This window comes from Panthera tigris, chromosome A1 (genome assembly GCF_018350195.1).
Source record: "Panthera tigris isolate Pti1 chromosome A1, P.tigris_Pti1_mat1.1, whole genome shotgun sequence".
In the NCBI taxonomy this organism is placed as follows: Eukaryota; Metazoa; Chordata; class Mammalia; order Carnivora; family Felidae; genus Panthera; species Panthera tigris.
The window spans coordinates 138833134-138853958 of record NC_056660.1 but is presented as its reverse complement, the minus strand read 5'-3'; the positions used below and the strand labels follow the sequence as shown (position 1 = coordinate 138853958).

The window sequence follows — 20825 nt, the reverse complement described above, 5'->3', positions numbered from 1 at the left end:
TCTCTGTGTGCACTCTCGTGGGCAGCAAAAGTAAGCCTTTGCAGACTTGCTAGTAATCCAACACAGAAAGTTCAATTCTGTAGGATTTCAGGGGACATTTTAGAGAACCCCCCCTTGGAAAAACAAACAAAAGCCAATTGGCCTGGCTTCATGGAATCAATAGAAGGCATACAGTTTTAAGAATCCCCCCCCGCCCAAGAGAAAACAAGAAATGTGCAGCAAATACATATATAGAAAAAATCTAAGAAAGCCTCAGAATCCTGAGATGGACTGACTGGTGAAGATGTCTCTTTCAAAGCTGGTTAGGGAAGATTAGAGGATGTGACTGTCTCTTCAGATGTGAAGATGGCAATGCAAGACTTCAAGGAACGTTAACAAATCAGGAAAACATGGCTCCAAGAAGGGAACACAATAATTTTCCAGTAACTGACCCCAAAGAAATGGAAATCTATGAATTGTCTGGCAGAGAACTTAAAATAATGGTTTTAAAGAAGTCCAGCAGTCTACAAGACAACTCCGTAAAATCGGGAAAGTAATACATGAACAAAACTAGAGGTCCAACAGAGAGACAGAAATCTTAAAAAAGAACCTTTTGTTTACATAAAGATATATACTCAAATGTTCACAGTGGCTTTATTCATAATAGCCAGAAACTGGAAAGAACCCAAATGTCTCTCAACTGATAAATAAATAGATGGATACACAGATACATCATTAAAAGGAACAAACTATTTTTTCTTAGAAACATCTTTACTACAAGTGTCCGTTAATACCACATACATTGCAAATGATATGTAATTTCCATTCCCTGAAGTAACACTCTTCTCATCATACCTAGCAAGTAGCATTCTTAGAAACATCGTCATTACAGGCGTTCCTGAACACGTCTGTCTGCGTGGCAGAATAGGTGTAACTTCCATTCATTGTTATAACACTGTTCCCATACCAGCTAGCAAGTAGCCAGATGAAACCATCGATACAGCAATATGGATGAATCTCAGAAACATCATGCTAACTTAAGCCACACACAAAAAAGACTGTATACTGTATGATTCCATTCATCCGAAATACTACAAAAGGCAAAATTTATAGTGATTGAAGCAGATTGCTGAGTGCCAAGGGCCAAAGGGAGGTGGGAAAAGATTGACTGCAGAGAGCCATAATAAATTTTTTTATGATGATGGAATGTTTCTAAGTCATGGTTGTCGTCGTGATTACCCTAGTAAAGCGGATTAAAAAAAAAAAAAAGTTAAGCAAGGGGCCTACTTTCTTGGTCACCTAATTTTTGTCAAGCTCTTTGCTCCTCAGGTCCACCCTATCTTATTGCCTGGAGCTCTCTGTTAGCCATTCCTGTTTAGTGCCTTGTGGCTCTGTAGCTGTTCTCTTAGGCATTACTGAAAAATAGCTGTTCAGGGTCCCATTCCAGTGAGCTCAGTTCTCTGTTTCCTCGGAACTAATATATTAAATGAATCCATGTTAATACATTAAAGGTCAAGGCCTGAGAGGAAGGGCTCATCCTAACACACAGAAGAGTCATTATTTATATGGCATAATTTATAACTCTAGAAAAGCTTCCTTTGTTAAAAAACAAAACAAGCTTCCTCTCTCCCCCATATAGTAGTGGAAAGAGGGTATAAGGAATCTGTATTTTTCAATAATTCCACAGATGACTTTACTGATCACTCAGGCTTAGAAACTACTGGATTGAGGTACTGCTCACCCCTTCTTGTAAAAACAAAACAAAATGCCTTTACTCAGACGGGACTGCTTTCATTAAAGACCCACTAGTATAAGATATTTGACAAGGGCTCACATTTAGTTCTCAAAGGTGATAAAAATGAGGTTCAAATGGTAAATAAACTTCTTCAAGGACAGTTAGTAAGTAGTGGGATTGAGTTCTATATGCTTGACTTGAAAACAAATGTGCTTTCTTTTATGCTATGCTAACCCTGGGCTGATGGAACAAATGAGGGGCTGTCCTTGTCATCTTCACTGGCCCATCTGCTCCTAAGTATCTCTGCTTCTCCATACCTGGACATAAGGAGAAAGAGAAAAGCCACTGACACATAGTATGTCTCTATTTTTAACAAAATCCTGGCCATCTTTTCTTGATCAGGTTTTTCAATGATTTGAATCGCTTTCCTCATGCAGATGGACTCATTGGCTATTGCTCACTAACTGACTTATACTATAAACTAATTAGTAACATCTTTAACTTTGGTCATTCACTAATTTCTAATATGCAACAACTTTGAGTTATTCAACTTTATATTCTAATATAAATGAATTTGTAAGTTTACAAAGTCATTTATATTAGAAATCACCCTCCACCCAATGTCACAAGCTCTTTGACCTCAGTTTCCTCTTCCTTAAAATGATGGGGTTGGAGTAGATTCTAAGTTGCCTTTTACCTTCAACATATAAGTTATTTAGGACGCGTAATAGACGTGCATAGGCATTATTAGGAGGGTTATGGATTCTCATGCTAGCTCATAAAATTTCTTAAACAAGTAACATACCTAAAATATAGTAATGCAGGTTGGAGGAAGACAAAGAGCTCTGTTAAAGAGACAGAGTAAATTTTGCACCTCATTTTACCTATATTTGCTTCTTAACTGCCCTGAAGCCTGCATATCTGGTACTTTCACGTCATCATGTTTGATTGTCCTGTGAGGACAGATCAGGCCAAATCAGTGGATCAGTTTACAGTTGTCATATCAAATTTAATCAAAACTTTTCTTGACCAGAGTTTGCCAACTTTTTTGATAGCTTTTTATACTTTGATAACTTTTAATGGTGGTGTCTTAAAATGAAAGCAGAAAGGTGTCTATAGAGATAACCTTGGGACAATATCTTCTAGGCAGCTGAGATTCTACTACAACATGGAGCAAACCCAAATCAAAAGAATCAAAAGCAAAATACTGCTTTGGATGAAGCAGATGATGAAAAAACGAAAGAGCTGCTGAAATCTTATGATGCTGTTAAGACTGATAATAGAGATGAAAGTAATGCTACAGTCACTGGTATGTGTGGAAGTATTGCCTGCTCTTTTATACAAGTGTATGCCTCTGCTTAGAAAAATAAAACCTGCAGATTTATAGTGTAAATTGTTTCATGCCTGGGGTAGATGTTTTATATGTTTATTAAACTCTTGAAAAGCTTTATTTATTTTTAGAAATTAGCATTTCCACGTTTGGTTTAATTTATATACCATATGATCCTGTTGGTTTGGAATTATGTGTTGAAATGGAGCCCATATTATTCATTAAACCATTATTAATCTCTAACATTGGGTCTGAGATAGAGATGTAATTGAATCCACAGAGATTGGCTTACTCGTAGAGGGGCTGGAAAAGGTTGACATTATACTCAATCTTTGGAAGTAAGATTCCATTACTTCAAAATTTGTAATGGTACATATGAAAGTTGGACTGATGCCAACTTTTCAAGAATCTCATGTTCTGATGCCAGAATATGAATTTGTTAAGGAAATATACATGTATACGTATGTGTATGTGTGAATATAGTGTAAAGAATATTTCAAGGGAATGTACAGCCAGGCAAAATTTTATGAACCATTTTTTAGAAATAGTTTGCATTTAAATAATATAATGAACTATCTACAAGAATTAGGCTTTCAGTGAACACTAATTTAGATACCATACATTTGTTGAGCACCTGCTATGCAAACTATGTACTTGCGCTTGAGGAAGTTCCAGTCTTGTGTGGAGATCAACCAGAAGACAAACAGTTAAACACAATTTATTAAATGTTGAGGAGAATGAATTGTTCTTCCTTTTCTGGCCTGCTTGACTCATACAAGAAACCCAGGAACACATCTACCCTTTCTTCCAGTGAGGCAGAAAGATTGGGAAAAGAACCCCTGTCACTTTTCTCCCAGCCTATACTATCCTTAACAACTGTTGATTTTCAAGAGAGGAGTCATATTACTGTTACGATTGGTCAGAGCCAAGGATAATCATTGTCTCATATTTTACTACTGAGCTAGATCACACGTAGGTCAAGGTCAAGACTGATACAAGGTTTCCTCTTTTCATTACCTGCTACCATATGGTAAATATATAGGGTCAGAGCCTTTCTTAGAGCCCCAGCCATGTATCTCTCCCTCTCCACAGCCGTATTTGGAGTTATTGGGCACTCTGTTATGAAATGCTGTACCAATTCCCACTTGTCTGTTGTTTCTTGTGTGTACATTTCCTTGGTCAGGTACCGTAAAGGGATGAGGGATGTAGGGGAACAATAGTTATATGAAGAAAGGGAATCCAGAATGGGAAAGGATCAGAGACAATGAATCATAGACGTAGTGGTTTAAGAGCATGGACTTTGGAGTCAGATCCGATTTCAATACTAGCTATGTGACATTAAGAAAACTTCCTGAGGGGCGCCTGGGTGGCTCAGTCGGCTGGGCGTCTGACTTCGGCTCAGGTCACGATCTCACTGTCCGTGGGTTCGAGCCCCGCGTCGGGCTCTGTGCTGACGGCTCAGAGCCTGGAGCCTGTTTCAGATTCTGTGTTTCCCTCTCTCTCCCCCATTCATGCTCTGTCTCTCTCTGTCTCAAAAATAAATAAACGTTAAAAAAAAAAAATTAAAAAAAAAAAGAAAACTTCCTGAATCCCTCTAAGCTTCACTCTCCTCTTCTGTAAAATGGATAGAATAAACTACCTGTCTTACATGGTTTGTATGAAGATTAAATAAGATGGCTCAGGAAGAGTTTGACATCTAGTGTGTGATAAGTATTCAGTAAATGTTAGCTGTAATTAAGCAATTGAGAATAAACAATGAGATGCTGACCCAAATTAAGGTATTTTAGTAATTGTAGACTTAATTTATTCTTTCCATTCCTGTCACCATTAAAATTGATAAAATGAAGCTAAATTTTTACACATTCTTATTATATTTTCTAATTTTAATTTTTAAAGTCAAAATTCCTGCTGCCCGACCAAAAAGACATAAACAGTGTTTTAGTGACGACTGCAAAAGTGTTGATCCACCTTTTCTTTCACACAGAGAAAAAACAAGAGAAAGCCATCCTGTGGTGAGTGAAGTTGAAATCCTTTAAATTTTCAGCTTAGAAAATGCCATTCTTTGGGCTAGTCAGTCATTAACTGTTGGCAGTACTCTTTCCATTTTAAGAATGCACAGGTTGAAAATATTTTTTGTCACAAGAAAGTAAGATAGCCAATTGAACAAAATGAGCCAAGAAAATATGTTGTGTAGTTAACTCACTTATCTGCACTGAATACAGAATATGGATTAGCTGCTATTGTTTACACCTAGGTTGGGTTCTTTAGCTACTTCTAGTCCCATGGACCCTGCCACTATCATAGTGTGTCTTCACCCATCCACTCCCAAAAAATGTCTGGGATTCATAGTGGGTAAAAAAGACGCTGGACTCCAGACAGAAAAGAGGAAAGCAACCTGGGTTAGCCAATCTGGATATCGCATGGTTTATAGTGGTAGTGTTTGCTGTATTTGAAACTCCTCATATAAAAATATATTTTTACAAAAATAACATAGTAGTTGCTCAATAAAAAATATGTTAATTGATAAGATTCGTGTAACATGATAAGAACACAAAGGTTACTAGAAACTAATTTCTTAAGTGAAGTAGCATCCTCAATGAAATACTATTTTGAAGAGAAGTTAGACTTCTCTTATATGCTTTCTGTTAGTCATTGTAGAGAAGACAGTATTATTCTTTGAACTTCAACTATTGTTAATCAACTAATTTATAGCATAAATATTTTAAGTTGTATTAAAACTAAATTGCATTTGCCTTAGCACTTTGAAAATGATTTACGTTGGTTCCTGGTATCTGTTAATAATGGACAGAAAGTCACCTGTCAATCTAATTGTCATTCCCTTATAGATAATCTTGTAGCTTTTATGTTCTCCAGTTTCACTAAGTTGTGTCTAAATGTGGAGCATTTTATTAATTAAACTCAGGCCTAGAAATACTCCTTTAATGTGAAGGCACATTTCTCATTTGTATTCCAGAAACTTTCAGTCTTTATACCTTTGAAAATTGCCTCTCCTCCATCTCAGTAATTTTCTTTTTTCTTTTTTTTTTTTTAACTTCTGTTTAGATGTTGGTTAGACTAGTCTTAATATCTTCTAGTATCTTTTTCACATTTTCCATCTCTTTAACTTTCCACACTATATTCTGTGTACTATCCTTTGACCTCTCTCCTGCTTCATTATTTCTCTCCTCAAATATTTCTCCTCTATTTAACCCATATTTCTACTCTCTTTAACTCATATGTTGAAACTTTAACTTAAATGACTCTTTTTTATTTCTAGAAATTCTTTGCTTTTTGAATTTTTGTTTTAAAGAAAGAACAAAATAAAACTAAAAGGAATTTTAAGTCTCTTCCTGAGTCTCACATGATAACATGATTCTTTATGTGGTTTTTAATTTTTTGTTATGATTTCATTTCATTGAGGACTGATTACTATGGGAATTTTGGTGTGCCTAGGCTTCGTGTTTAACATTTGCCTCTTCTGGGGCCCTTAGAAGTTTATCAGCTTCACACAAGTTTTTATGCTCCTTTCTCAGTTTGAGTTCCTGAACCACACAAATTATATAAATTTAGTTCTTACACACATGTGTAGTATAGGCTTGAGTCTCTGATTTTCTTTTTTTTTTTTAATGTTTTTATTTATTTTTGAGACAGAGAAAGACAGAGCATGAGCAGGGGAGGGGCAGAGAGAGAGAGAGAGACACAGAGTCGGAAGCAGACTCCAGGCTCTGAGCTGTCAGCACAGAGCCCCATGCAGGGCTCGAACCCACAGACTCTGAGATCATGACCTGAGCCAAAGTTGGATACTCAACCAACTGAGTCACCCAGGTGCCCCTAAAAAGAAAACCAACTTTAAAAAAGAAAAACTCTGCTGCAAACCTGATCTGTCTTCCCTTGTATGTTAGGGACTTTTTTTACCTTGCTGCTTTCATGATTCTCTCCTTGCCTGAGTATTTTGTGAATTTGACTATGCTATGCCTTGTTGATGGTCAGTTTTTGTTGAATCTAATGTTCAACATCACTCATCATCAGGGAAATACAAATCAAACCACAATGAGATACCACCTCACCTGTCAGAATGGCTAACATTAACAACTCAGGCGACAACAGATGTTGGCGAGGATGCAGATAAAGAGGATCTCTTTTGCACTGTTGGTGGTAATGCAAGCTGGTGCAGCCACTCTGGAAAACAGTATGGAGGTTCCTCAAAAAACTAAAAAGAGAACTACCGTAGGACCCAGCAATTGCACTACTAGGCATTTATCCAAGGGATACAGGTGTGCTGTTTCGAAGGGACACATGCACCCCAATGTTTATAGCAGCACTATCCACAATAGCCAAAGTATGGAAAGGCCCAAATGTCCATCGATGGATGAATGGATAAAGAAGATGTGGTGTATATATACAATGGAGTATTACTCGGCAATCCAAAAGAATGAAATCTTGCTATGTGCAATTACGTGGATGGAACTGGAGGGTATTATGCTAAGTGAAATTAGTCAGAGAAAGACAAAAATCATATGACTTCACTCATATGAGTACTTTAAGAGACAAAACAGATGAACATAAGGGAAGGGAAACAAAAATAATATAAAAACAGGAGGGGGACAAAACAGAAGAGACTCTTAAAGACAGAGAACAAACAGGGTTACTGGACGGGTTGTGGGACAGGGATGGACTAAATGGGTAAAGGGCATTAAGGAATCTACTCCTGAAATCATTGTTGCACTATATGCTAACTAATTTGGATGTAAATTTAAAAAAATAAAAAATAAAATAAAATAAAACTGATAAAACTGAATTTCCCAGTCAAAAAAAAAAAAAAAAAGAAAGAAAAACTCAAAAGAAATATAAGGACTTTAAAGTCATTAAGAATCTTTTGTAAATGTGAACTTTTAAATGTTGGAAACTTCAAATCACATTGGGGATGGGTTGAGCCTATGGCCAGATAGAAAGGAAATGAGATGATTTTAGTTTGGGGCTACCTTGTAACACCGTCCAATCAAAACTTGTAGGCAGCCTCCTCTATACCCGTGTAGATGAAGTACAGAAGTGATAACAATACTAATAGTTGGTATTCACTGAGTACTTATTATATGACAGACTCCCCAAATACATTTCTGTTAAGTAGCAGTACCAGAACTAAAGCAATGCCAGGCAGTCTGGCTACAGAACCTGTGCTTGTAACCACTGTGCCATATTGTACAGAATTGTAAAGGAGGTGTCAGAGACAAAGATGGTCCTAGCACCCTAGCACAGTAAATATAGGAAATTGAAATAAAATTTTCGTGAAGCTTTTAGTAAGCACAATATAAACTATGTAAAGCTGCTTATTCCAAAGACAGATCCTAGGTTGGGTTTTTTGTTGTGCTTTTTTTTTTTTAAGGTAAACAACAAGTAATGAAGGACTAAAGAAGAGGTTCTTGGGGGGAAGATTATGCTGGACCCTCCATGGTGGAAGGTGTAGCTTGTGTGGAGTTAAAGGTTATTGTCCATAGTGGCCAAGACTGAGTGCATCCACAATATGAGCAAAAGAGAAAGGAAAATCACCTCCAAAAAGTGTTTTCTTTATCCTGACCTGTAGGTGGAGGCGTAGCCAGTTCAGACCTTTAGTTTGCTTTTATAGCCATTTGATACAAAAAGAAATAAATCTCATTTGTTTGTTTTGCATATTTATATTTTATGGTTCTGCTTTGATGCATTTCATAAATGACAGCAGTGAGATTGCTTTTCCACATAATTGGATGCGTTTATTATGTGCATTTTTCATGTCCCTTGTAGGCACCAAAGTAGAATTTCAGGGCAGTATACTTCAGAAGGCTTTGAGGACTGACACATTTTTTAAATGAATGTGTATTGAGAATATATTAAAGAATAGATAATATGAGTCAGTCCATCAGTTTTCATTTATTGAGCACCAGCTATATATCCAACAGTTTGGAAATCATTCACAAATATAAAAGCTATGCTCCTGCCTATAGATCTTATTATTTTGAGGGAGAACTATAATATGTAAGATATATATTAATATCTTAGATATTATATGTAAGATAATATATAATATATAATATTATATTATATATAGATATCTTAGATATAGATATCTTAGATATATGTAAGATAATATATAATATGTAAGATATATATTAATGCTAAGTTTTGTAGCACTGCAATTCTTAAGTAATTCTGAGAAAGGAGAAATCAGTATGAATCAGATTTGTCAGAGGTTTCATGTATGAGATGGGTTTTATATAATAAGCAGTATTTATTGAATTCTTAATTTGCAATGGCCCTGTCCTAAGCATTTTACATGTGTTAGTCTGTTCAGGCAAGGAGAGGACAAGTAACTTGCTAGAGCCCCCCAGCTAGGAAGAAGTGAAGCCAGAGCACACCCAGGCAGCCTAGTTCCAGCATCTACTCCATGATTACATCTCTCATAGGAAAGAGGTGGATCTGGGCAAAGTTAATTGAAGGCATTCCAGGCAAGACAGTCACTACTGACAAGGGCGTGGGGAGGGGGCCTTAAATCCCGTTTGTGAGTTTTTGAGAGAGTAGTGTTTTGTATTTTAAGATTATGTGTGAGATTTTTAATAGTGTGCAGTGATAGTCACAGAGCCTTAAAGTAAACTTGTTGCATATATGTGGTCTTTAAATATCATGTGCTCTCAGTTGTTCTTGTTTCACCTACAGCTATGATTGTAACAGAAGTCAGTGAGAAATTGTGATTCTTTATATGGTTGCTACTCTTACAGTCTTTTTGCCAGGAGCAGATCTGCTACCTAAATCAAAACATTTAAGTTTGCTTTTCCCCTCAAGTATGCAGCATTTATACAGGTAAACAAAGCATGAACACATTTTGAACATAAAGCAAAATAAGCATTGTAGCAGCACTTTCTTTAGCACTTTACTGTGCATTTGACAATTGCATATCAGAGAGAAATACCTACCTTCTTGTAATGAAGTTTTTAATATTTTTATCTGATAGCATCATACCATCAGTGCCATTCTACAAGACATAGAAGAAAAACAAGAAAATTTACTAGAATTTGAAATAAGAACCCCTGAAGATGCAGGTAAGTATGCACCCATACTCAAGTTTGATTATTTCGTACATCCAAGGTCATTACTACCTCAACTTCTTACGGTACATGTTTATGTCAAAGCTTACAGTGGCTGAAAGTAGCCTTTTTTTTTGTGATGGTAAAGTGCCAGAAATGAGCATCAGAAGTCATTTATGCAAACCAGTAGTTAGTGTACTTGTTGGTCAAGATACTTCTAAGACTCAAAGTATAGCATAAGTAACATGAGAGACACTTGAAACAATGATCAGAGATAAGCCACTACTGGTGATATGTTTAGATGAAGATGTGAAGAAAAAAAGAAAGCACAATATAGTGACTAGGGAGGAGATGATGTTACTCCCTGCAGCTATGGTAGCTCTTTAAAAACAGATCTGCAGAGGAATATGCAGTTGTGACTCAAGTAGGGCAAATCCTCAGACCTTTCAGATGAGCAGATACACCAGGTAAGTATCTTAGCATAGCTGTCTTCCTGTTTACAAAAGACAAGTGATTCAAAATAGTAAATTTGACTTTGATCCCTGACCTACTAATCGGAATTTCTCAAAAGTTCACTGAATATTTGTAAATCTTTGATAGCTCACAGTTGTGTTTTCATGAGTTAACCATTACAAGGTAAAAATTGGGTCTTGATAGATTTAGATCTGAATGTTTAAGTAGTTAAACGTATCTCCTCAATCTTTAATGTAATAGGATACAGCTATTCATCTCTTATCCTAGTTCATACTGTACAGTCTTTTAAAAAATTATTTCCTTTTAAATTATACCCATTCTTTCATCTTGGCCTAACACATGGTAAACATGTTATGTTTTGAGGAAAATAATACAAAATACTGTAATGTATACTCCCAAACAAATGTGAATAGTTCATATATTTTATTTAGTATTTATAATACCTTATATACCTAAGATGAATTTTCCAATTAAAAAATTTTTTATTAAAAGGCATATAAATACACTTCAAAAAACCAGGAAAAAAATGCTAAAAATACCTACTGTCCCACCACAGTATTTTGTTGTATTTGTTTCCTTTCTTCTAAGAATTTGGTTATGCAGTGACACCTCAATAAAATTATTAAAAACATAGTTTAGATCATGCTTAACTTGCCAACTTTACATTTTCTCTCTAGAGCCATTATTCTTAGTGGTTTACCTAGTATCCTATTTTGTAAATGTTCCAGGGCTTAATTTTTCCGTTTTTCTTGAGCATTTACATTTTTCTACTTCTTTGCTATTTTATAGTATATAGCTTTTTGAATTTAGGACTGTCTTCATAGGAATGATTTGGAACTACTGGCTCAAAAATTTATAAACATTTTAAAATCTATTAATTTGTATTGATAAATTATTTCATAGAGTATTAGATATTAATTTAATTTGAACTTTCACCAACACACATTAGCGTTTGTTTTCCTTTACACTGCTAATAGCAACAGTATTTTCATTTAAATTAATTTTACCAGTTTAATGAGAAAAATGTGCCTCATATTTTCACTTACCTTATTATTAATGGTATTTTTTTCTCTAGTTTTTTTTCCTGCTTTGTGAATTGACTGTTCCTGTTTCTCTGTTAATAAGTTGGAGCCATTTTACACAATCAAGTTATTGACTCTTTTTCTGCCATAACTGCTGCAAATATGTTTTTCAGCCACTTAACTGTCTTTTTATGCTTAAGTACATACATTTTTAAATTCTGTATAATAAAATGCATCAGCCTTTTTCCTTTGCTATTTCTTTTAATGCTTTTAAGATTAGAAACTTTTCTTCCCTCCCCATCCCTAGGCTTTGTAAATTAATTTTATTCTTTTATGACCAATACATTGACTAGTCAGGACCCCTTTATCTTCATCCCACTGCCCCTTTAAGGGAGGAACGGTAAGGCAACGGGACTCTAGAGTTCTTGGCTAGCAGTTGCTAGCCTAAATACTAGGCTAAATACTGACTGCCACTGATTCCATCAGTCTTTGGCGGATGTCTAAAACTTAGTCTCTTCAGAGCAATTTTCTGAGGCTTTTCTGAACTTGTATATGGCTCCTGTGGTGTGGCAGGGCAGTGCACATTTTCCTTTCCTTGGCTCCTCTTTGTCTTCTGTCAGCTGCTGCTGCTGCTGTTTTTTTGTTGGTTTTGTTGTTGTTGTCTTGTTTTTTGGTGGTCCACATACACAGACTCTCTCTCAGGTAGAAGTCTCCATGGTCAGTCTCACAGGGCAGGCTCCATACCAAGTCTTCAGGATCCTGGCACTTTGGACCTGTGGTTAGAAAGGAGGACAGTTAACTTTCAGCACAAGAGCAACTCTCCCTTTCCCCTGGTGTCCACATGTCTTGCCCTGCAGGGCCTCAACCTCTAGATTTCAAGCCAGGTGTGAGTCCATTATCACCTCAAAAGAAAGTTATTACTCTCTTCAACAGTTCTTTGAGAAACTGCCCTCCTTAGGCTTGGAACAGAGAGAAACCTCACCTCTCAGTCTGGCTGTTGAGAATGGAGATTCCCATCCAGTTGAGCAATAGCTCTCTGAAGAAGTGTCTTTACAAATTCACCACTTCCTTATTCTGACACCTTTTATATCTGTGATTTGGCTGAGGAGTCCAGGAATAACAGATCCCATTTTGTACATTTTTCTGTAGGTTTTTCTTTTTTTTTTTAATTTTTTTTTAACATTTATTTATTATTGAGAGACAGAGAGACACAGAGTGTGAGCAGGGGAGGGGTAGAAAGAGGGGGAGACACAGAATCCGAAGTAGGCTCCAGGCTCCAAGCTGTCAGCACAGAGCCCAATGCGGGGCTCATACTCACAAACCATGAGACCATGACCTGAGCCAAAGTCAGACACTTAACCAACTAAGCCACCCAGGTGCCCCTTCTGTAGGTTTTTCTTATCGATGTCTTGTATTCACTTTGATATCAGAAATCTTAGTGCTTCAACCAAACTGACCAAAAAGATGTTTACTTTAAACATTTTGTATATTGTTTTTTTCCTATGCATTTCAACTCTGCTCTTCATTTGAAATCTCTTTTCCACACATGACACAAGATGAGGATAGAATAGAGTCCCCCACCCCCACGTAACTGTTCCATTTCCCTCCTCTTATCTGTTGAATAATTTCTGTCATTCTCATTCTTTATTATCATATATTAAAATCTTACATATATTAGAGCGATTCTAGGTTCTCTCTAAGATACCACTGATTAATGTATCTGATAAATAAGTATATAGTGTCAAGTTACATGTAAAATTCTTCCTATCCTTTTTTATAGAAATACATAGAATTTTCTTGGTTACTATGATAATGTCATTTTTACCTGTGATTTAAAATTCAAGTGCGTGATGGGCAGAAACTTCTCTGGGAACACTGACTCTTTACTGATCAAGTCATTTGTCTGATTTGCAAAGGAAAGTTCTGGAAAAAATTTCAACTCTGAACTTCATGTCATTTCCCACCACTGATTTTCTCTACGTTATCTAGAAAAATATGCATTGGTCTAAAATAATTAGGGAAAAAATGTAAGAAACAAAGCCAAAAGTAAAATCAAATCAAATCAAATAACATAACATAACATAACACAAAATAAAATAAAATAAAGTCATTTAAAAGAAAATGTATTCATCTAAGCCTTTCCATTTACTACTTGGGAATGTGGGCTTGGACATAATTGGCATTTGTGTGTAAATCTTGTGGACTTGTGATGGATGGGGCAGAGCATGATGCTGTTACTTAGGAAGCAGTGGAAGAAAATAGGAAAATTTTAAGTAATTATTATAAAAATAATTTTATATAGATCTTTGTGAACTTAGATATCATATAGCCCTATCTAAATGCTAAGTGTAAAGAACAAGAACTGATGGCATGATTCTTATTATTAGGTAAATATAATAAATAGTTACATATAGTATAAATATATAGAACAGTGCATTAAATAAATACACAATTTAAAAAAAAATTGACACACACAAATAGGTACCCTGCTACCAAAGTATTTTTTTTCAAATCAAGAATAGGTCTTTTCTTTATTCTTTTTTTTTTTAAATATAATTCATTGTCAAATTGGTTTCCATACAACACCCAGTGTTCATCCCAACAAGTGCCCTCCCAAAGTATTAACAGTAGTCTCTTTTGTGGAGTAAAAAAGAGGAGAAACGGGGGGTGAAAGTGGGATACTCTTTTTTACTTTTCTTCTGTGTAAACATTCATATTATTTGAAAATTTTTCTTACAATGTGTTCCTTTTGTGTTTTAAAAGTAAGTAAGTTTAACAAAATATTTATTTCCTACCCTCATTTCACAAATAAGAAAAGTAACCAAAGGGGACATATGTCTTGTTCAGAGTCACAGAACTTAGTGGAGTAGCAGGATTAGAACTCAAGCTGGCCTGCCCTCTTCAGGGTACTTCCATAGGGTGGCATAATTCAATGAGCCTTGGTTTATATATCTGGGCCATTGATACTGGGGAGCAGAGTAGGGAAATAAATTTTTTAAAATTTAACAGTAAGGCTGAGTCCTCTGTGATCAAATGTAACAATTGCTATCTCTCAGTTAACTTTTTATTTTATTACCATGTTTCCAGAACAATACATTGAAAAGATGTTAGAGATAAAAGAGGTTATGGATAATGTGCTTGCCAAACAGAAGGCAGAAAGGGATGATCTGGCTAAAAAATACAGGTGAGTGAAAAAAGTAGAATTGCTTTAGAATTTTCATAATTTACCCCCTTTTAGCTACAATAGTTAGGTCTGGAATTTTTTAAGAATACAGTTGTTGCTTAGGGCCAAAGAATGACCATGAGGTCATCTAATCTATTACCTTCATGGGGAATTGTACTTCCCAGAAAGATATTTTTCTTTTTTATTACTTGAAATATTCAGAAGAGGACATTTTAGTATCTTAAAAAGTTGTCCATAGCCAAGAATTTTATGACAGCCTCTCTGGTCATGAATCCCCAAAATAAATTTCTTTCCATAGTAAACTCAGATTTTTTACACTAAAATTTTTTCTTTTTGCTATCACAAATGTTATCTAAGTGGTGTAACCATGTGTTTTTTTGTGTGGTTTTGTGTATGTCTTAAACTCTCAGGGCTTTTAAGGGGTTTTATCCTGATTATATTATATCCTCTTCTTTTCCCTTTTTTGAGAAAGATATATTGTTTTCTTGTTTGGGCATATTTTTATTAGTTTTTCATACATAGACTTAGCTACCTATGCCTTCTTTTTTTTTTTTTTCTCATGAGAACTTTTAAGGTTTACTCTCTGAGAACTTTCAAATATACAATACAGTATTATTAACTATAGTCACCATGCTATACGTTACACCTCCATGACTGACCTATTTTATTACTGGATGTTTGTACCTTTTGACCTGGGGTCAAAATGGGTGAGCCATTTCACCCACCCTCCACCTTCCACCTCTAGCAACCACCAATCTGTTCTCTGTATATATGAGTTCATTTTTTTGTGTTTTGTAGTTTTTTATTTTTTGTTTTTTTAGATTATACATATGAGTGAGACCATACAGTATTTGTTTTTCTCTGTCTGACTTCTTTCACTTAACATAATGCTCTCAAGGTCTATGCATGTTGTCAAAAATGACAGGATTTCTTTCTTTTTAATGTCTGAATAATATTCCTCTCTGTGTGTGTGTGTGTGTGTGTGTGTGTGTGTGTGTGTGTGTACATTTGTACATTCCACATCTTCTTTATTCAGCCTTTGATGGACACATGGGTTGCTTCCATGTCTTGGCTATTGTTAATAATGCTGCAGTGAATATGGGGTTGCAGTTATCTTTTTGACCTTGTTCCTTATTCACCTGTTATTTTCTAATTTCCTTTATATTCTTTTGTTTAAAGTTTGTTTATTTTTAAGAGAGAGAGTGTGAGTGCTGTGCGTGTGTACCATTGGGGGAGGGGCAGAAAGAGGGAGTGAGAATCCCAAGCAGGCTCCACGCTGATGCAGGGCTCGATCTTACAAACCGTGAGATCATGACCTGAGACAAAATCAAAAGTCGGGTGCTTAAATGACTGAGCCACCTGCACCCCTCTAATTTTCTTTATATTCTTATAATCATTTGACATCTATTGCATGTTCAGTTTTTTTCTGAACTTATTTAAAAATCAGTTTTCTATTTTCATTTACAAATCTTTTATCTTCATTTTGCTTTTTTCTCCCCAGTGAATAAATATTACAGATTATTTCTCTTTTCTGTTTTCCTGTTAGTATAAAGCAAGTGAGCTTATAGGACCTACAGGTAGGTCAATTACCTTTGGAGAAGGTAAACTTTGGAGAAGACTAGCTTCAGTTTTCCTTTATGTTCTATGATTAACAATATACCTGGAGTTTTGGGAAGTTCCCAGGCAGTTGGGTTTGTAGGTGTGTAAGTCCTTATTAATACTATTGTAAGACTTAAAATCTTGTAATCTTAAAACCATTTTTATTTTCTGTCTGAACTCTGTTTTAAATGTGAATTTACTAATTTTTTCTCCTCTGTTCAGCTTCTTGTATTTTATGCTACTAGCTGTTTGCTAATATGCTTACTGCTTCTTCCACCTACGTCTACTATTCACTCTAACATCTGGTCTGCTTGAAGTTCAGTACCAACAACCCTAAACTGTGATACTATTGCTATCCCTTAAAGCAGCTGCTTTAGGGTGATCCCTGAAGGTCATTGAGACCATTTCAAGGGGTGTATGAAGTCACAACTGTTTCTATAATGAAACTTTTTGGCTCTCATTCTCTCATGAGTGTATAATGGAATTTTCTAGAGGCCACATGTGTGGTGCTATCATTATTCTAATAGCCGATGGGATGTATCTTTGTATATTCTTGTGTTTTAAAATTTTCTGTTTTATTTTGTAGAACAGTAGATACTGATAGATAGACCCATATGAAAAAAGGCCCTTTGGGGTCCTCAATAATTTTTAAGAGTATAAAACAGTCATAAAACCAAAAAGTTTGAGAACTACTGGAAACAAAGAGTCCAGTATCCTGAAGGTCACTGTAGTGTAGATGGGTATAACCAAAAGAAGGGTGTGAAGCAGCCATTTTCTCTCGCTCTCAAGCCCATTGTGGTCACACAGGTTAATGCTTGTCCCAGTAGTCCCTCTGGACCCGAAAGTGCCTCAATACAGGTTCAAAGTACAATTACAGTAATTACTTGATGGATTGACATTTCTCAGGTCCAGCTCAGATATAATTATTCAAAACAGTCTCACTCCTCCATAGCTCTAAGGGAACTTGAGTGGAACTTACTCCCAAATTTTATTTCCCGATACACCTTTCCACTATAAACAGGTAAGCAAACTCTGAATTTAAAAATGGTGTTCCTCCTTCCAACTAAACAATCCACATTTGTTTTTTTTCAGGGTTGACTCACAACTGATAAATAATATAAATGTGGATAACCACACCATCACCTCCAGAAAAAGGCAGTCTTACTTACCTTAAGAGTCATTTTCCTTTCAAAGGAAATACTTGTGTACTTTGGGCTGATTAAAATTTAAATTGAGACAAAGTATCTTTAAAATCTACATGATTGCTAAAAAAAGTTTTCTATTGTTTTTGTTTTTTTTGTTTCTCTTTCTGTTTCTTTCTCTAGAGTGTCCATAGAATCATTTAAGCAAGGAGTCCTCAGAGAACAACTGGCTAATTTGGCCACAAGACAGAAGAGCCTTTTAGTTGTGGCAAAAAAACAGAAAAAAATTAGCCAGAAAATTCAAAACTATAAAAACATTACATCTGCGTCTGGTCCTGGTTTGAAGAGGCTGCCATCCAGCTCAGAAATCTCTAGTGAAAAGGACAGCCAAAGGCTTACCAGTCTGGGAAATTCAGTGCAGCCCCATTCAGGTTCATGTTCTCCTGTCAGCCTTATTTGTGGAAGCATACAGGAAACACAGTCATCTCTGGAAACGTGGAATGGCAGCCAAAATACCAACACTTGTGTAAATTTAGAGACAGTGAGAAGGGAAGAATTTTTTGGAAATGAGCTGAATTCTAAACAGAATGTCAATGACTGTACCTTGGATGGGTTATCAAAATCCAGACATTCAGATGGCACTAAGAAGATTAAATTACCATCCCAGCCTGTTGCTTTTCTTGCTCAAGCAGAATATTCACAAAAAGAAAATGATCTTACAGAAACTCCAGCCAAAGGGAATGAATCTTACAGTAGTCCTTCGGCAGTAACTGGCACATTAAATATTTCAGAGACTACAAGCAGACTTGCCGAAAATGATGCCCATCTATCAACTGTTATTTGCGATCAGGCTCCTACCAATTGTGATCCGAAAAGAGGAAACAGGAAAATAGCTTCCCAGCAGCCACATAGGGGGACATTAGAATCCTCGGCACACCCAGGGACTGATGCCTTAGGCAGTACTACTGGGCATCAGATGAAATCATATCTTAAAAAATCAGTTTTTGCTGTTCCCCATGCTCATGATGGTGAGAGCTCCTATTCCTCGGGATCTGGCCGTCAACATATTATAAAAAAGCCTTTAAACAATAGCACAGCTCCCAGAAAGAAATGTATGCAGATAAAAGATCTGATATTACTAGGAAGAATTAATCCAGGAAATAACATTCTGGAATTCAAAACACAGGTATTCTTTTTTTTCTCTAAAATCATGTAATTTTATAAATAAGCAAATAAATGTTTCTTTCATAAAGTGTAGGCATTTAGCTCTGATTATGGATGTAGGGTTTGGCTGGCTTCTTGAATGAAGGGACAAAAACGTTGTATTCTTAGCTAGTGAAATCATGCTTTTGGGTTGCTCTATACATTTTAGTCACTAGCACCTTTGGGCTCTCAGGCCAGAGTTAGTCAATTATATTGGCCCTGGAAGAATTTAAGAACAACATAAAAATAATAAATGGGAGCTATCTTTGGTTCTACAGTTTTAGGAATTACTGTGCACTGCTGAAGCTTATCCAGATAAAGGATAGATATAAATTCATCTTCTATAGAAGTTCAATTTAGAAATAAGAAGTGACTTGGAATTTGGATAAATCTGACTCAATGAAAACAATATCACATATACATAAAAATCGAAGAAGAAAGAGTACCTGGGTGGCTCAGTCGGTTAGGCGTCTGACTTTAGGTCAGGTCATGATCTCACGGCTAGTGAGTTCGAGCGCTGTGTTGGGCTCTGTGCTGACCGCTCAGAGCCTGGAGCCTGCTTCAGATTGTCTCCCTCTCTGTCTGCCCCTCCCCTACTCACACTCTGTGTCTCTCTCCTTCAAAAATAAACATTTAAAAATTTTTTAATAAATAGAAGAGGAAAAAATTGTTCTACTAGAAAATGCCTACAAAACAGGCATCCTTTCCCCTTTCCCTACATTGACTTTGACTTTTTGAAAGAGGAATTCAGAATGGCAGTGATTTTAAGAATCCTGGAATGTTTCGTTGCTAACGGGCCACCAGTTCAATAGAAATTGGTCCAGGCTAACTGGAATTTAATCTGAATGACCACTGTTTCTAGTCCTTCCATTGCTGGTTAATAAGGCTTTTCCTAGTTAAAAAAACTTTACTTAAGTTAGGAGCAAAAAAATTAATTTTAAAATTTCACATTGTAGTTTAAAGACCAAATTAGTGGCTTGATCTCAGGTCTCTTGATGTTCCTGTTTGCTTGCCTGTCAACCAGTTACTGCTAAGTAGTACCTACATCAGATTGGCCAGAGAAACTCAGATTTTAGTTAGTAAATTAGTTACATTAACTCAAATTTTGGCAGTTGTGGCTACTTCTCTGGAGCAGCTATAATAAAATTTTAATATAACTTTTCATATTTCAGCTATTTCTTAACAGCTTTATTGAGATATAATTAACATATGTATTTAAATTACATGTTTTTACATATGTATTTACATAGTAAATACATACTATGTGTATTTAAATTAAGCATTTTGACAGATTTTGATGTATGTATACATCTGTGAAACCATAACCACAAATAGGTAATGAACATATCCATCACCCCCAAAAGTTTCTTTTTGCAATTTTGTATACCTCCTTCATACTTCTTCCTTCCCATGCTGAACTCCAGATAATTACTGGTCTGCATTCTGTCCTTATACTTTTGTTTGCACTTCTAAGAATTCTGTAAAAGTGGAATTACACCATATGTGTTCATTTTTGTCTGGCCTCTTTCTCTGAACATAATTACTTGAGAGTCATCCTCATTAGAGTGTGTATGTATGTACTACAATTTGTCATTTCATCTGTGATAGACATTTAGGTTGTTTCCAGTTGTTGACTATCGCATATAAGCTACTATGGATATTGGTGTACAAATTTCAGTATGACACAGGCTTTTGCTTTTCTTGGGTAAATACCTAGGAGTGGAGTGACTGGATGAAATATGGTAAGTATATATTTAACTTTTAAAAAAACTGCCGAAGTTGTTAGTAACATTTTACATTCCCACCAGCTGTGATGAGTGTTGTGTGTGGTTCCTCCATATTCTTACTTAGCTAAGTGTGTATGTATGTACTACAATTTGTCATTTCATCTGTGATAGACATTTAGGTTATTTCCAGTTGACTATCGCATTTAGTATGATCCGTCTGTTAATTTTAGCTATACTAACATATAATGTAGATGTATGTATATAATATGTACATATGTATAGTAGTTTATTGTGGTTTTATTTTGCATTTCATAATGATTAGTTATGTTGAGCATCTTTTCGTATGCTCTTTGCCATCCATACTTATTCTTCGGT

At 35.7% G+C, this 20825-nt stretch overlaps 1 protein-coding gene across 3 annotated transcripts in view; it reads left to right on the top strand.

The window, feature by feature from the left end:
* Positions 1-20825, top strand: part of ANKRD31 (ankyrin repeat domain 31) — a 135946-nt gene that overhangs the window by 85399 nt on the left and 29722 nt on the right. For all 3 annotated transcript variants that reach the window (XR_006218519.1, XM_042988484.1, XM_042988493.1), the window contains exons 17-21: positions 2861-3023; positions 4941-5056; positions 10027-10114; positions 14683-14779; positions 17704-18706. Coding sequence is in view for 2 of the 3 variants with exons in the window: in XM_042988484.1 (XP_042844418.1) it covers positions 2861-3023; positions 4941-5056; positions 10027-10114; positions 14683-14779; positions 17704-18706 (1467 nt within the window). In the remaining variant the exon portion in view is untranslated. The remainder of the gene's footprint in view (positions 1-2860; positions 3024-4940; positions 5057-10026; positions 10115-14682; positions 14780-17703; positions 18707-20825) is intronic.